We start from the raw sequence: 19,262 nt of genomic DNA on the forward strand, positions 1-19,262 counted from the left end.
AGTTAGGCTCAAATAATTTTTTTTTGCAGTCCATGTATAACAGATATGGTTGTGACACAGATTTTCTATCTGTTTATGAACAAGATGTCAATGCAAAGAAGGAAATTCGACGACAGACAGAGTACCTTAAACAAACAATCTCAACTCTCCACACTCAAGCTTTCAAGAGTCATTCTAGAAAACATGGCAGTGTGGCAAAATTTATGGAGGTCAGTTGTTACACCCCTTATTTATTTACATAATAACATGCATAGAATATAGAAAACATTATCCCTACAGCAGCACAGGTATTCACACACTTTCCTATGCAATACTAATTTAAGTGACTTGAATGTAGTTAATGAACTATTATGGTATACATTTTAGAAATGAATATGGAGCATTAGGTACTGAATAAAATATAGTTGAATATCTTAATCTGACACTGATGAGGGATCACTGAAATACAGGATGTATATTCTAATGTGAAAATATTTTGTTGAAAGTGACATATTAGGTCCAACATGCAAGTGTTTATATTAAGTAAATATACTGGATAATATCTTCACTAGTATATTAAGTATATAAATTTGCTATGGAGATTTAAGGCAGTGTATATAACACTAATTTGACATGTATAAAGGTTTATGTATTTTATGTTGGATTATTTTTAGTTACATAGGCAGTGCTTTTTGTGGTATGTGAAGTTGTTCATGTTTTCCATTCAGTGGGAAACGTACCAAGGCAGAATATTTCCACTTGCTATAATACCATACCTAATAGAAATGCTATTTTCTTTTCTTTCTTTCTTTTACATGTACCTTATACAACATATTACACATACATCTACATGCATATTTTGTGAGTCAGAGTACAGTGCATGACAAAGGGTACTTTTTACCACTGCAAGTCATTCCTATTCCTGTTCCAATTGCAAATGAAATGAGGAACAAATGACTCTCTGTATGCCTCATGTGAGCCCCCAAATTTCTCTTATCTTGTCTTCATTGTTATTACATGAGATGCACAGTCATCTTCTAACATCAGTTCCCTGAACTTTCTCAGTAATTTTGGTCAAAAGATTCTCTCCAGGTATTCCCATATGCGTTCACATAGCATTTCTGTAATAATCGTGTGAAGACCAAAAATTCTGGTGAAAAATCTAGTAGCATTCCTCCAACTTGTTCTGATGTATTCCTTTAATCCTACTTTATGAGAATTCCACATACAAAAGCTGTACTCAAGACTGGGTTGCACAAGTGTTCTGTTTGTGGTCTCCTTTATAGATGAGCTACAGTTTCCTAGAATACTCCCAACAAACCACAGTTTACCATTCACCTTCCCTACAATAGACTTTAAGTATCTGTTCCATTTCATATCACTTTGCAAAATTATGTCTTGATATTTCATCACAGAGGATGTGTCAAGCAACACAGAACTAATGCTGTATTCTGGCATTACAAGATAGTTTTTACTAGCCATCTGTTTTAACTTATGCTTTTCTACATTTAAAGCAAGCTACCATTCATCACACCAAACAGAAATTTTGTCAAAGCCATCTTGTACTCTCATCAACAATTACACTTCCCTGTACATTACAGCACTCTCAGCAGTTACACATTGCTGCTCACTACAATGTGACAGATCAGCTTGGATGGCACATTGAACAGTTTGATACAACATTTTTGACATCATTGAGGCCATAACAACCACCCAAATTCCAATTAATAAGATAATTAAAATGTCAGTGCCAGTAATCACTACCTGGCAGATAATATAGTATACAAATGAATTTACCTTACTATCATATTAAAGCTGTAGAACTTAGTCAGTTGGTACGAACATCTGAAATTGTCACTTTATATTATAATTAGCTGTTGTTGTTGTTGTTGTTGTTGTTGTTGTTGTTGTTGTTGTGGTCTTCAGTCCTGAGACTGGTTTGATGCAGCTCTCCATGCTACCCTATCCTGTGCAAGTTTCTTCATCTCCAAGTACCTACTGCAACCTACATCCTTTTGAATCTGCTTAATGTCTCCCTCTACAATTTTTACCCTCCATGCTGCCCTCCAATGCTAAATTTGTGATCCCTTGATGCCTTAGAACATGTCCTACCAACCGGTCTCTTCTTCTTGTCAAGTTGTGCCACAAACTTCTCTTCTCCCCAATTCTATTCAATACCTCCTCATTAGTTATGTGATCTACCCAGCTAATCTTCAGCATTCTTCTGTAGCACCACATTTCGAAAGCTTCTATTCTATTCCTGTCCAAACTATTTATCGTCCATATTTCACATCTATACATGGCTACACTCCATGCAAATACTTTCAGAAACGACTTCCTGACACTTAAATCTATACTCGTTGCTAACAAATTTCTCTTCTTCAGATACACTTTCCTTGCCATTGCCAGTCTACATTTTATATCTTCTCTACTTCGACCATCATCAGTTATTTTGCTCCCCAAATAGCAAGACTCCTTTACTACTTTAAGTGTCTCATTTCCTAATCTAATTCCCTCTGCATCACCCGACTTAATTCAACTACATTCCATTATCCTCATTTTGCTTTTGTTGATGTTCATCTTATATCCTCCTTTCAAGACACTGTCCACTCCATTCAACTGCTCTTTCAAATCCTTTGCTGTCTCTGACAGAATTACAATGTCATCGGTGGATCTCAATGTTTTCATTTCTTCTCCATGGATTTTAATACCTGCTCCAAATATTTCTTTTGTTTTCTTTACTGCTTGCTCAATACACAGATTGAATAACATTGGGGAGAGGCTACAACCCTGTCTCACTCCCTTCCTAACCACTGCTTCCCTTTCATGCCCCTCAACTCTTATAACTGCCACCTGGTATCTGTACAAATTGTAAATAGCCTTTCACTCCCTGTATTTTATCCCTGCCACCTTTAGAATTTGAAAGAGAGTATTCCAGTCAAGATTGTCAAAATCTTTCTCCAAATCTACAAATGCTAGAAACGTAGGTTTGCCTTCCCTTAGTCTTTTTTCTAAGATAAGTCGTAATGTCAGTATTGCCTCACGTGTTCACATATTTCTACTGAATCCAAACTCATCTTCCCCGAGGTTGGCTTCTTCCAGTTTTTCCATTTGTCTGTAAAGAATTCGCATTAGTATTTTGCAGCTGTGACTTATTAAACTGATAGTTGGGTAATTTTCACATCTGTCAAAACCTGCTTTCTTTGGGATGGGAATTATTATATTCTTCTGGAAGTCTGAGGGTACTTCACCTGTCTCATACATCTTGCTCATCAGATGGTAGAGTTTTGTCAGGACTGGCTCTCCCAAGGCCATCAGTAGTTCTAATGGAATGTTGTCTACTCCCGGGGCTTTGTTTCGGATCAGGTCTTCCAGTGCTCTGTCAAACTCTTCACGCAGTATTTTATCTCCCATTTCATCTTCATCTACATCCTCTTCCATTTCCATAATATTGTCCTCAAGGACATTGCCCTTATATAGACCCTCTATATACTCCTTCCACCTTTCTACTTTCCCTTCTTTGGTTAGGACTGGGTTTCCATCTGAGCCCTTGACATTCATACAAGTGGTTCTCTTTTCTCCAAAGGTCTATTTAATTTTCCTGTAGGCAGCATCTGTCTTACCCCTAGTGAGATAAGCCTCTACATCCTTACATTTGTCCTCCAGCCAGCCCTGCTTAGCCATTTTGCACTTCCTGTCGATTTCATTTTTGAGATGTTTGTATTCCTTTTTGCCTGCTTCATTTACTGCATTTTTATATTTCCTCCTTTCATCAATTAAATTCAATACTTCTTCTGTTACCCAAGGATTTCTACTAGCCCTCATCTATTTTACCTACTTGATCGTCTGCTGCCTTCACTACTTCATCCTTCAGAGCTACCCATTCTTCTTCTGCTGTACTTCTCTTTCCCCCATTTGTGTCAATTGCTCCCTTATGCTCTCCCTGAAACTCTGTACAACCTCTGGTTTAGTCAGATGTAATTAGCATGTATTGAAATTTTGTTTTAATTATTTGCTCATTTTTGATTATCAGCGAAAATAATTCACATGTACAGCTATTATTCATCAGTACGTTCACAAATTTTCTGAATTATCAAACTTTACGTATTATTATCAGTCAGAACCTATAAACAATTGAGTAAAACTTACTTTCTGTTTAAATGTCAGACAGATTTTCTGTTAATACTGATAAAAGTTCTTTTTAGTTAAACACCAAAAACATGAAAGGAATGCTGTACCTAATTTATTTATTATGTAGCTAACAAAACTCTAAAAAAAGTATTGTTTGTGTTGCATATCTGATGTAATTTCATGGGGTAAGTGTGATATCTGACAAATTTGCTTGTACGAGTCAAATTATAGCAATTGCAACATTTCCATCTACATTTTAAATTAACAAGATGTGATCATTTCTAATTGTAACTAATAATATTTGTAGTAATAACAAAGTTACTATAGTCATGAAATGTGTAGAAAGTGATCAAGTTTTAGGAGATGGGGTTCACCATTGATCGGAGGTTTTGTGCCACATTGTTTATGTCACTATGTGCGATAAATGTGCAATGAGAAGTATTAAGGTGTGCACATTTCTTGTTTCACATTACATGCTTATTATAATTGAAATTTGAATCCAGTTCTTGGCAAGATCTCCAGGACAATGAGCAGAACTCAAGTTAAGTACTCTGCACTACTGAGTTACACCATTCACACAGCCTGTTTTAATTTGATCTTGCTGCTGACTGCTATAAATTCATGTAATGACATTTTCATTTAAAGAAAAATAAGTTTCACCTCAAAAATGATTGGAATATTTAAGTATCATCCTAAAGAAATAGAAATGTAACATTGCCCATCCCTCGGACTGTTTATGTACATAGAGAATAAGAGTGGTCGTATATAATTTCGCTAGGGTACTTCTGATGATACCTTTGTCTCTGCTGAACACTCATCATCCAGAAGAATGTGTAGTGGTTCCCCTGCTTTTATTTCTTTGTTTGTTGCTCTTGGTGTTGATGTACTGCATTGCTACACTGGCTGAAAAATGGGGTTTGTAATTTGGATGCTGATTATGGCAAATAATGTGCCCGACAAATGCACAGTTACATTTCACTGACTTTGACTTTGACTTTACACAATCTGTCAATAATACAGAGTTATATATGTATGCCCAGTGCACTATTATTTAAACTTTTTGTAAGCATCATTAATAGTTTGCACGCGAACCTCCACATACTGCTACAATAGTTCCTTGTTGAAGATCTACGAGCAGTAAAAACCTAACCACAAAGTTCACAGTTCTTGAAGAATAATCTGGTATGTATGGAGCAGACACTGTCATGGTTTTTACACACAGCCTAATTGTTTAACACTTATTACACTTTTAAGTTGAAGTATTGTTGTTCTAACCAGCACAGGTTACTTGTATGAAACTCGCCCGTGGACTGACTGTCTGATGACCAAAAACTCAGCCCTTATACATCATCACAATAATAGGTACTGAAACTACACATTGATTCATGTTAAAATTGTAGAAATTACAATTAAAATTTAACTAATTCGATTAACTGAATACAATGAAAGATTCGTTCTTTTTATCAGTTCTCTTTACTACAAGTGTTAGGCTGAATTATTTGTTTAAATCATGAAATTAACATATATGCAAACAATACTTTTGACAAAACTGATAATTACTTTCAAATTAATTAAGGGCTGGCTTTGCTGACACGTTTTGGAATAGATCCAAATAGACCCCTTAAGGTTACTATTATTTTGTATTTCAAATGTTTACAATTGTAATGAATTTTTATTTGTTTACATGTCAACAACAGAATTTAAGTTATGAAACAATACTGATTTCACCCAATAATGAAAGTTACTAACCATAATAAATTAGAGAATCAATTACACACATTAAACTAAGCACAAAATTAGATGTAGTATTAAATTCTTTAAAACTGAGGGCGAACCTTTCTCTTCTATGAAAATGTATATTACACTCATAAATGTTGATGGTAATTAGTTAAAATTTAAAAAGAATGAATTTTAAGGGGACAGATGGCAAAAAAAGAGGGGAATTAAAATTATTCCACCTTGCTTCATCACCAGATAGATAACGATTCTATTACTTATAACTAACACAATATAATATACATACACACACAGATAACACTAGGGAAACCTTTTCTGAAATATTCCTGTACTAAAGTATGCTACTGCACAAAATCACATGAAAGTCAAAGATAGAATGGTTCTGATTTACTTATGAACTATAGATAGGATAACAGAAAAGTCTGACACCTCAGCAAACATGAAAAATGAGACAGACAGCAGGGGTAAGCATTATCGCCACATAATGAATCCAACAGAATGTTGAATCTCCTAATTGCTTCATAGGTCTTATGTCTGGTTCAATGCTCACCCCATTCTTCTAACACAATTGATACTATCCAAGCTTGGAAGCTTTTCAAATTGTTGTGGATCAATACTCAAGCATCTAATTTGTGATAGATAGGGTTTCAGGCCAATAATATTCTTTAACCGCACAGCCATACTATAGGTGGCAGGATGAAATGGTGGCATGTGGAGCAATGTGATGCCATTCGAGGAAAAGAAAATTTGGAACTCAGTTGAGGTAAATTGGGGTCCATTGCCACAAACCAGTGTTTCCCATAAACCTTCCAGGACGAATAACAGTACCAAGGACCTGTATGGTGCTTGCAGAGGTGGCAGGCTGCGAGCAGAACACAAACAGAAAGCCACTGCATGAATCCACAACAAGTGCCACATGGAGCTGAGAAAAGGGCCAGCAAAGTCTGTATGCAGATGTGACCAAAGAGCTGTCTCCGTGGGCCTTGGAAAATATCTACATGGGGTGGCTGCTTCTTTACTTTGACAAGTGGGTCACCCCTACAACATGTAGGTTATGTCCGCATCCAGACCTCTCCAGTATACATGTTGCCAGACAATGCACTTCTTGAGGACAATGCCCCAATGTCCCTCATGGTGTAGCTCTAAGACCATGTCTGAAGGGTGAAGCACTGAGGATATGGGCATGCCCCATGGTACTCATTACTAGCACAACCCCACATAGGGAGGAAAGTTCGTGTCGTCTGGTCCAGCAGGGTTGGAGATAGGGTGTGACATCTGCTTCCTATCCATTGGCCATTCTCTTATAGTATATTTAAGAAGCAGCTAGAGAGCTGGGTCATTCACTGTATGCTATGCCACTAAGTGCATGTCAATGTGGAGATGGGGCACGACATCTGTCTTCCTCGTTCAGATGAAAACAAACTTCAGGGCTCTCATCAAAGTTGGGATCCATACCAACAAGCAGGCACAAGAGGAGGTACACATCGGCATTTTAATGGGACATCCTCCTCAAGAATTACTTTTCCTCAATGGTACTTGTTGATACCAGTATTATTTTTCGAATTTTGGACAGGTCAATATTATCTCACTAGCTTTTCTGAAAACTTTCAGATAATTTTATGTATAGTATTTCAAGCTAAAATCTATGAAAAGGAATTACTTTATAAAATATTTTAGTTTTGATGTTATAATCAACAAGTACTAGTTCTGAATGAACAGTTAAAAATGTTGAAATTATGAATTACAGGGACGCTTAAAATTTCTATTATTAATTTTGCAATCGTATACTGTTTGCTATGTTTATTCCTGGATTCATTTATAAAGTAATAATAGAAATTAAAGCTAGTGGAAATTTATTTGTTAAAGAAAATTATAAACACTTTGGAATATTGTTATTTCTGCACAGTGTGAGAGTCGTAAGCATGCCTCTGATGTGAACAATGTAATTTTGGCTTTGTAAATGTGGAAAATCAAAATAATACATGATACACTATATGATCTATGAAAAAATGTATTTACATAAAAAAAATCTGTAATGACAATGTTAAAACCAATTTAAGGACCTGGTGTGACATTTTAATCTTCAAGAATCAGACCCCTAGACAAGAAGAACTGAAGGCAACTCAACATGACAAGCAAAGTAAACTAGGAAGTTTTTCTAATCTTCACTCCTCTCATTGCTTAATGTGGATAACTGGAAGTAAGAAGGAGAGGACAAATTACATATCGGGGGATCCTCTGTGATTAATTGACTAATAATGAAGTTTTGTCTATTGCAGAAATTGTTTTATTTAGTGAATTGTTGATATTTATGCAAGAATCAATTTAGATCACATTGAGCAAAACTGAAGGATGCCCAACAAAAGATCTTTATATCTACAGTAATGATGCCCTACCAGTAATAATGGACTGGATTCAATGAAAGTGAAGAGGACTTTATAACTACAACCAAGGACGTCAAAAAGGAAAGATAAGTACAGACTTTTTGTGAAGTTAATTTGTTTATGGACTCATATGCTTGTTAATAAAATGAATATGGATGAAAGCAAAAGTGAGGTAGAAATGAAAACTGCAGAATCCAGTCAGGACGAAATCATAGTCAGTAAAGGAACAGTAAAGGCTGATGTTTTGCAGTTAATTTTGGCAAAGCTAGAAGAAATGAAGACAAATAACAATAGCAAATTTAGTGCAGTTAATGATCAGTTAACAGAAATAAGAACAGGTAATATCACAAATCTGCTTCTCTACAGGGACAATTAAATGTCTTGAAAACTGAAACTATAGTAAAATGGACATCATACAAGATCAGATAGGTCAACTTAGTAATCAAGTTTCAGCGTTAAAAAATGAGTTTTCAGAGGGGTTAAAAAGTGTGAATGAAAAAGCTGATGTTTTAGAAAATAAATTAATAGTTTTAGAAAATAAATTAATAGTTTTAGAAAATAAGTTTGCAGCTGAGTCAGTGAAACATTCAGAGAATGTTGATGACATCAGAGTTGAACAGAAGGCCATAGTGGAAAAGCTGTGTGTTAGGAGCTACCACTCAACAAAATGTTACCAGTTTGAACAAAAAAAATTTAAATGTAGAAAACAATATTCAAACTAATGTAACTGTTTAAGAATAAAAAGTTCTGGCAGTTCAGGAAAGCTGTATTAACAAAAATGCGTGTGCGAACAATGCTACATCTTGACAAACCACTCAACAAAATTACCTAGATTGAAGCACTTAAAAGGAGATTACCAGAAAGATTGCAGTGGGATTTGGTACACAGAACTGATGATTCTGTTGAACAGTTTTTATGATAGGTTGACAGGCTGAATAGGGCAGTAGAAAGAAGTATGTATCATAACAACAGGAATGATAGAAATCACAATGGGAGAAATCACGGAAACAGAGATAATGGTAACTTCCATTAGGATCAAATTGTCAATAGAGAGAGTGCTTGTGAGCAGCAGGAAGACGGGAATAATGGGAATAACCATGGGCATTATAATAGAAGAAACAATTATTGAAGTAACTATTTGGGAAACAGCTGTTTTCCTCAATGAAAGTCCACAGTTTTGGGGTGAGGAAACATAACAAACACAGGACCCCTAATTTACATTTGCAATTAGATGGTAATAACAGTGTTAATGATATGGCACATGTATCTGAAATTGAACAGAAGGAATATCAGATTTCCCATTTATGTTTTGATTAAAGTTTTGGAAAACTATGTTTAATTTTGGTGATGTAATTGCTAATCATAAACCAGAATATGACAGTAGTGATAATTTTGGTGTAGTATGGACTAACAATTTCTCTTCTTGGGCGGAAAACAGTGTTGTTGATGTATGTAAATTAGGTGATGACTGTATTGGATCAGAACTAGGTGATATTTTTGATGTTGATGTGAGTGAGAGCTGTGAAGTTATTGAGGTTAGTAAGCCTGAGACTGCTGGGTTATTGAAAATGAATGTAGGTGAGAAAAGTGACTTTGATGGAGATGAGACTGGAGTTATTAATGATGTTGTTGATGAAGTAATTTTGGAAGAATATGATGATGATGATGATGAGTATCAGGAATTTGTGGAGTTTAAGAATAATGAAGTTACAGAGTTATTTGTGAGCACAGGTAAGGTAAGTGTTGTATGTGATGATGTAAGTGAGAGTCATGGAATATCAGTCCAGTCAATGCGGTTTTTCATTAATGTCATGATGTAATGATGCAAACAGAAAAGGTGAGGTATCTGTAAGCCTGGAGAATAAAGGTGTTTGGGACCAGATTGATGACAACTTAAATAAAGGTACATTCTGGATTAAGTTAGCTGTGGTTAGTCATAATTTGTACCCCATTTAATGAAATGGAGTGAAAGAGGATTTAAGCAGGAAGTGTAATTTTGACAGTAATGTGTTTTGTGTACCTTCTGTAACATGCGATGTTAATTATGTCATGGAATCTATTCACTGTGTTCGATCTTTACCTGACAACATGAGTAACCAAAGTAATGTTATGATACCTGTAAAGTAAATAAATCTTTGTGAAAACATTGTGGATGGAGTGTTTGATGAAACTGAAAGTGATATTTTGGATGCAGTGTCACAACATAGTGGATGATTCAGATGTTAGGTGGCCTTACATTAAAACTAAATTGATCAGTGGGAAGGCAACTGTTTGACTGATACAGGTAGTCTGATTTCTGGTATAAATGAACCATTTAGTAAAAAAGAAAAGCATAATAAGAATTTTGTGGAAATGCCATTTGGGGATATAAAGATATGAGGTGCTACAGATAAGCAAAACAAAATAGGTGAAATCTCAGGTACTTTTAACTTTTAGTATAGAAGACAAGACTTTTGAACATGGATGCTTACTGATCCCTAGTCTGGAAGAAAACATAATTCTTGGTATGGATTGGAGAGTGAAAGTTGAGGCTTGTTTTGGATGGAGTGATGAAGAATTGTTTATTTTAGAACCTAAAAGTAATACTTATGTCAAAACTAATTTCTGTATTTTAAACATGGGAAAAGTTTTAACTATTTGCAAAACATTGTGAACCAAAGTGAGTACCAGATGTTTCATGATGAAATAAATTTTGATGAAACTGAGAATCAGGATTTTGGAAGTGTAGTACTTTTATTGTGGGGGAAGCTTAATTACCAACAAAGGAACAACTTTGGATTTTGTTATTGGAGTTTAGAAATGTGTTCTCTGAAAGTCCAGGGAAATATCAGTGAATGGTTTACCTGAGAGATTGCCATCCTTTGTTTCTCAGGCCATATAGTATACCATTTTCAAAAAGGAAAGATGTAGAGAAAGAAATTCAGAAAATGGAAATGTGGGGAGTAATTGAGAGAAGTAGGAGTGCTTACAATAATCCTTTGGTTGTGGTAAGTAAGAGAAATGGTGGACTCTGGACATCTTAATAAGTTGCTTGTCAAACAGAACGACCATGCCGAGAAAATGTACGAGCTGTTACACAAATCTGATTATGTAAAATTCATAAATAGTTTGGATTTGACCTCTGGATTTCACCAGATTCCACTTGAAATTAATTCTAGAAAGTATACTGTATTTCTTTTATGAAAGTAAGTGTTTTCAAATTTGTGTGGTACCATTTGGGCTAAATACGTCTGTAGCTGAATTCATAAGAGCTCTGGATTCTGTCTTGGGAAGTGAAGTAAGATCAAAATAATTGTGTTTGTTGATGACATTTTGGTTACTGAAAAGACTTGGAAACAACATTTAGATCTGTTAAGAGATGGGTTTTCAAAATTGGAATTAGGAGGTATGACTTTGAAAACAGGTAAGTGTAAATTTGGTGTGGAAGAAGTAAAATTTTTAGGACATGTTATACCTGAGAAAGGAATTGTGCCTGATGGAGAGAAACGTGATCCATTGTGGATCAATAATTTAATTTTTTGGGTTAACTGGATTCTATACAAAATTTTGATGTGGCCAAGCTTTAATGCTTCATGCCTGTGTGAACTTTTGAAGAAGAATACTTTCTGGTATTGAAATTAGGACTGTCAGGATGCTTTCAATGAGATCAAAGGACAGTTGTGTCAAAGTCAGATATTGTTCAGACTGGATTTATGTCTTCCTTTTTGTATTATGGCAGACAGTAGTGATGTTGGTTTGGGTGTTCATTTATTTCAGGAGGTTGAAGTTGAAGTGTTATTGAACATGGATCACTTGCACTTGCTAGTAGAGCATTGCAGAAGCATGAAAAGACATACACTGTAACTTAGAAAGAACTTTTGGTTGTACATTGGGCATTCAACAAGTTTAAAAATTGTTAACTAGGTCAAAAAGTCCTTATCTATAGTGATCACAAAGCATTGTGTTATCTCCAAGTGTGTAAGCTTTACCATAACAGAATTACTTGTTGGGGCTTGTTTTTACAGCAGTTCAATTATGAAATCAGGTACATTAAGGCCACAGACAATGTTGTTTCTGGTGCTTTGTTTTGGCTACTTCTAGGGAGTGACTTGACTCACCTAGCAACTTTGAAGAAGGAGAGAAAGAGATTAAAATTATGTACTTGAGATGTGTGAGAGAGGAAAAAATAGATCTTGAAAATTTGCAAAGACATCTGCAGGTATAAAAATAATAATCAAAATTGGAAATAGGTTACAAGCATGTTAGGTAAGAAAGGAGGAGAAAAGACCGAACAATATTATAATGTACACAAGGGTATTTTACTCAGGAGACATAAGACTGACTCAGATGACTGGATACTTTGTTGGCCGGAGCACTGTATTGATACTTTAATTACTTATACACATGAGAGTTTTGGTCATTGTGGATCAACTAAATGTACACAAAAGATTCAGGGAAACATCTTTTTTATAACACAGGAAGGAGAGTCAAAAAGAAGAATTCCAACTGTGACAGATGTCAAAGAGTGAAGGTAAGTAACCAAACAAGTAGAGGTCAAATGCAAAACATGCTGCCTAATAGTAACCTAGACCTTGTGTCTGTGGCTGTATATGGACCTTTGCCTAGGTCTAAGAATGGATTTTGTTACATTTTTGTGGTAGGTGATATATTTTTGAAGTTCATAAAGCTGTTTCCTTTTAAAAAAGTTACCAGTAAGCAAATTATTTACCCAAGTTTGAAAACACATATTCTCATCAGATGGGTGTTCCTAAAAAAGTTTTATCTGACAATGGTTCTCAATTTACATCACAAACGTGGAAAGATTTTGTTGTTAATGCAAAAATAAGACATATTCTAACCTCTGTGTGCCATCTGTTGAGTAATCCTACAGAAAGATATCTCAGAGAAATTGGAAGACTTAAGAAAATATTGTAGTAAGAATCACACCAGTTTGGTATATTATGTCAGTGATTTCAAGGCTATTGTAAACAGCTTACAACATTCTTCAACAGGTTTTTTGCCATTTGAAATCATGTTTAATCACAGACCAGCTGACTTTATTTCTGCGATTGTTGAGTTACCACTATGTAAAATTCTGTCACCACAAAAGAAAGAAGAGTGTGTCAGGGATATGATGAAAAAGCAGGGAATGGGAGAAAGCAGAGACTTGATGGCAAAGGCAGATTTTCTATGTTTGAAATAGGAAATATTTTGTTGGTGAAAGCCAAAGAGAAATGAAAAGTGTTGACATCTGAGATAAAGAAATTCTTCGATATTTATATAGGACCATCTGAAATTCTTGAAAATCCACAGCATAATGCATATAGATTTATGTATCCTACCTCTAAAAAGTTGTTTGTAGTACGCAATATCCCTGAACTGAAAGCTTATGGACATTATCCATAAGTCCTTTATCAAGATATAAGATGATGTAAGAGGATGTGATTCTATAAGATCTGTCTTGTCTGTTCACTGAGTTTAAGTCTATGCCACACTATATTTGCTGGTTCATACAAATACATAATTCTGTTATCTAATACACATGTGCTTTTGATTTTCATACATGTTTTCCATGTGACTAAATGGATAGATGTTGTTATAATTTTGAAATGGGACAATGCCATTAAATATCTAGTGACTTCTAATTTTAGGATGCTGTTAGTGTTAAATATTATTATTATTATTATTATTATTATTATTATTATTATTATTATTATTATTACTTTCCTTTCTCAGACATTATGTCTGGTTCAAAATGGAAAGTGACATGGATGTTGATCAAGGGTGACTTCCTTTTAACTGTATGGTGTATGTTACATTGCATTTAGGAACTTTCGGGTAATTGAATATGTATCAATAATTACAGATTTCTGTTGTTGTATATATACATTTGGATGTAGCTGTATTGTGTTGATGTACATTTGTCTGTTCCAAAAGCCATATTTATATCACTGCTGAATACTTCTGTTATCTTTAGTAATTGGTTGAGTTGTTGATTTGTTGCTGCCAGTAGTTTTAGATCATCCATGTATAGCAAATGTGTGATTTTGTGTGGGTATGTTCCAGTAATATTGTATCCATAATTTGTATTATTTAGCATGTTGGATAGTGGGTTCAGAGCAAGGCAGAACCAGAAAGGACTTAATTAGACTCCTTGGTATATTCCACCCTTAATCTGTAGTGGCCGTGATGTGATATTTGAATTTGTTCGGATATTAAGCGTGGTTTTCCAATTTTTCATTACTATGTTTAGGAACTGTATCAATTTAGGATCTCCTTTGTATATTTCCAATATTTGTAGTAACCATGAGTGGGGCACACTGTCAAAAGCTTTTTGGTAATCAATGTATGCGTAGTGTAGCGACCTTTGTTTAGTTTTAGCTTGATATGTCACCTCTGCATCTATTATCAGTTGCTCTTTACAGCCTCGTGCTCCTTTGCAGCAGCCTTTTTGTTTTTCATTTATAATTTTGTTCTGTGTTGTATGTGTCATTAATTTCTGTGTAATGACTGAAGTTAGTATTTTGTATATTGTTGGTAGGCATGTTATGGGGCGATATTTTGATGGGTTTGCTGTGTCTGCTTGATCTTTAGGTTTCACATACTTTATTCCATATGTAAGTATCAGGGACTGTGTATGGGTCTGCAATGTAACTGTCAAATAATTTTGTTAGATGTAAATGTGTTGATGTGAACTTCTTTAGCCAGAAATTTGCTATTTTATCTTGTCCAGGGGCTTTCCAATTGTGCGTAGAATTAATTGCTTGGGTGACTTCATGTTGCAAAATTATCACTTCAAGCATTTGTGGTATCATCTTGTATGTGTCTGTCTCTGCTTTTATCCACCGTGCATGTCTGTTATGTTGTATCGGGTTGGACCATATGTTTGCTCCAGAAGTGCTCCACGTCTGTCATCCTTGGTGGATTGTCTATTTTAATGTGTGTGTAATCTATTGTCTGGTAAAATTTCTTTTGGTTTGTGTAGAATGTTTGGTTTTGTTTCATTCTATTTTCACTTTTTTGTATCTTCCAAGTTGTTTGGCCAATGTTTGTAATTTCTGCTTCTTTTCATCTAATTGCTCTATTGCTTCTTGTTGTGAGATTTTAACTAACCTTTTTCATTTTTTGTCTGATATTTCATTTCTTATGAATTGTGTTAGCTGGCCAATGTCTTTTCTCAGGTTTTTCTATTCTGATCTGCAGCCTGTGTTGCCATGCGTGTTTTGTGGGTTTTGTCAGTGTGTTGGTTGGTTCTGATCTCTGCCTACTGTGTACATTAAGTGTAGTGAGTGCTCCTATATAAACCATTAGTTGTAACTCTTCCATAGATGAATATTCATTTATTTTGTTGTGTATGCTTGTGTTGATAGTTGTTATTGTTGTTTTGACTTGTGGGTTATTTGGTGGTCTATGCAAGAATGGTCTAATTTCTGTATTTGTGTCTTTGTATTCTATATATGTCAGCTGAATTTTTCTTCTGTATCTAACATGTGTGTCACTTCGTATTCTATTTGTGCTTGTTCTGGTGGCTGTCTTCACGATTTCATTTTCCTATGATTATTTAATTGATGCATGTTATTCTTTGTTTGTTTGTTTGTTTGTTTGTTTGTTTGCTCTGGGATGTGTGAGTCCATTACTGTATTTTCTTCTTCTTCTTCTGATTGCACATTATTTTGTTCCAGCATTTGTTGTACTTTTTGTTTGATGTTTTCTAATTCTGACTGGGGTATCCTGTTATTTTTGGTTATTACATGGATCTGATCAGCTTGTCATTGTTGTGTTAAAAATTTTAATTCTGGGTATCTGGTAATAAGTGTTGTGTATACTTGTGATCTGTATCCAGTTATGTTGGCTCCTAAGTTTGTTGCTTGGTAATAACAGAACACAAGGTGTCAGTTAACTTCATCTGACCATCTCATCCTCTGTCTTTGTTTTCCTTCTAGAGTGGTTGCAGGAAGCATATCCTGAAAAAAAAAAACCCTATTTGGATTTAAATTATTTTCCGTGTGGCTAGCAGTGTCATTACCATTGTGGACAGGCATAGGGTTCAAGCGTCGTCCCCGACCACAAGAGCGCTTGTCCGAGGCTTCATTAGTTCCGTCCTGAACCAACTAATCACACTAAAAGGGGGGGGGGGGGGGGGTTAGCCATATTAGCTATTTGTTCTTTTCATCGCCTTTTACGACTGGCAGAACATACTGGAGGTCTATTCTTTTCCCGGGCCTCCACGGGTTTTTATTATTATTATTATTATTATTATTATTATTATTATTATTATTATTATTATTATTCCTGTGTACCCTGCAGAAAGTGATTTAATTTGTCAGGAACTCTTTTGAGTAAAGTCATGGATGTTGGGGTAAACTGAGTGAAAGCTTTTTTTTTCATTCAGTGTACTGTAAAAATTAGGAATAGTATCTTGAAATTTCATACGTGGAAACCAAACACACGTTTGTTAAACACAGAATTTGTATGCCAGTACTTTATGAACCATGGTCCATACCTAATTTTGGAGGTATTTGTCAGATGCTCCATCTGTGCAATCCAACTTGTCTTGCTTGTGTACATAATTTCTTTTAATGTGCTAATTGCTAAGTGAATGTTACTTTGAGATATCTTTAGTATATATATGTATATTACCTTACTAGCGCATTTTTTCATTGTATTTAGCTCTGTTTATTAATTTACCATATGTGTAAACACTCTTTAATCCATTCTGACATAAACCCTGAATACTTTTTTTTATCAATATAGGTAGGCAAAAAATATGCTGTGTGATGTGAAGGAGGTATTGAACAGCATACTTAGCACACAAAATAATGTTCCAGAAATCAATGTGAAAGACCGGAAGTTACCCATGGGTTGGAGCATGTGATGAGAAATCTAGGGAGGAAACAAAGATGTTGGTGGATCCATTCTCACACTCCTGTATGGTGACACCCTTGTTAGTTCAGTCAACTTTCAAGTGATCATAGATGCTGGAATGTACTCAAGCATATGTCATCTACTCAGTTTTGCAACTGAGATTTGTGAATTTTTAGCCAAGAAATTGTCCTATTTGCAAAATTCTTGTATTTATATAAATTATGAGGAACTATTTGTTTAGAAAAGAAGTCACTGCCATGGACAGTGTTATTCCATATAAATGTATGTTTATTCATGTTGGGGTATTAACTTCGCAATACATTATGTAACATTATATCCTGTGACTCGAGTGTAATGTTGTGAAAGGTTGATGTACTATGACTGATGTTTTGTTATGTTCTACACAGAAATGTGAAAACTTAAAAAGTTCAGGAATATATTCTATGAACCATGTTGTAAATAATTACTAGAATATGATAAAATTAGGCACTGTTAGGTTAGTAGTCATACATTTAAAAGAATTTTCTTATCGCAACACTCAGCACGTATTTTTTAAAATTGTAAATGATTCTTCTAGGCTTCTATGTACATAGGTTAGTGTGCATGAAAAATTAGCAGATAGTGTGGAAGACATTTACATTTGTGATCATAAAGTGTGCATAGACTCTATAACAACTATTAATGACTCTGATTATCTGTATTTTTCCTGAGTACTGCATTGTTGTATCTCATTGGAACTTGAGTTGTGTGCAAACTAATGTTTAGCTATGTTCTGGGTGCACCAGGTCATCACGACTGTGTGTATGTATTCAAGGAGGGTGTGCAACTATTGATTGAGACTAAGTGCTTCCTTTAGTTATCCTTCACATATGATTGAACTTATTGATATATGGTCATTAACTTTATTCATTTTGTTATCTAAAGACATTTCTACTGGTGTGTACCTGGTGTGGTTGGGATTCATGAGTCGGTCCCAATATCTTAAGCATGGCCCTAATATTTTTTCATTATTTTCTTTTTTCGTGAGTCATCATATCCATAAATCTACATCTACATTGATACTCTGCGAATCACATTCAAGCACCTGGCAGAGGGTTCATCGAACCACCTTCATAATTCTCTATTATTGCAATTTTGTATAGCGCTTGGAAAGAATGAACACCTATATCTTTCTGCATGAGCTCTGATTTCCCTTATTTTATCAAGGTGATTGTTCCTCCCTATGTTGGTTGGTGTCAACAAAATATTTTTGCATTTGGACGAGAAAGTTGGTGATTGGAATATTGGAATTTTGTGAGATGATTTCATTGCAATGAAAAATTTCTTTCTTTTAACGATTTCCAGCCCAAATTCTGTATCATTTCTGTGACACTCTCTCCAATATTTCGCAATAATTCAAAACATGCTGTCTTTCTTTGAACTTTTTAGATGTACTCTGTCAGTCCTATCTGGTAAGGATCCCACACCACACAGCAGCATTGTAAAAGAGGATGGACAAGTGTAGTGTACGCAGTATCCTTAGTAGGTCTGTTACATTTTCTAAGTGTCCTGCCAATAAAATGCAATCTTCGGTTAGCCTTCCCCACAACATTTTCTGTGTGTTCCTTCCAATTTAAGCTGTTTGTAATTATAATACCTAGGTATTTAGTTTAATTTACGACTTTTAGATTAGACTGATTTATCATGTAACTGAAGTTTATCGAGTTCCTTTCAGCACTCATGTGGATGACTTCACACTTTTCGTTATTTAGGGTCAACTGCCACTTTTCACACCATTCAGATATCTTTTCTAAATCATTTTTGTTTTGATCTTCTGATGACTATTTGTCGATAAATGACAGTATCATCTGCAAATAACCAAAGACGGCTGCTCAGATTGTCTCCAGAATCGTTTATACAGATAAGGAACAGAAAAGGACAGAAAAGGTCCTATAAAACTACCTTGAGGAATGCCAGACATCAGTTCTGTTTTACTCGATGAATTTCCATCAGTTACTATGAACTGTGACCTCTCTGACAGGAAATCACAAATCCAGTCATATAACTGAGATGATATTCCATAAGCATGCAATTTCACTACGAGCCACTTGTGTGATACTGACAAATTAAATCACTTTCTGCAGGGTACACAGGAATAATAATAATAATAATAATAATAATAATAATAATAATAATAATAATAAAAAC

General features: G+C 34.9%; 1 protein-coding gene across 1 annotated transcript in view; it reads left to right on the top strand.

Moving 5' to 3' along the window:
* LOC126336246 (cilia- and flagella-associated protein 57-like) overlaps nucleotides 1–19,262 on the top strand; it is a 171,074-nt gene that overhangs the window by 127,675 nt on the left and 24,137 nt on the right. The window contains exon 8 of the mRNA XM_049999739.1: nucleotides 30–209. Within this exon, the coding sequence (XP_049855696.1) occupies nucleotides 30–209 (180 nt within the window). The remainder of the gene's footprint in view (nucleotides 1–29; nucleotides 210–19,262) is intronic.

Source organism: Schistocerca gregaria, chromosome 2, assembly GCF_023897955.1.
Source record: "Schistocerca gregaria isolate iqSchGreg1 chromosome 2, iqSchGreg1.2, whole genome shotgun sequence".
Lineage (NCBI taxonomy): Eukaryota > Metazoa > Arthropoda > Insecta > Orthoptera > Acrididae > Schistocerca > Schistocerca gregaria.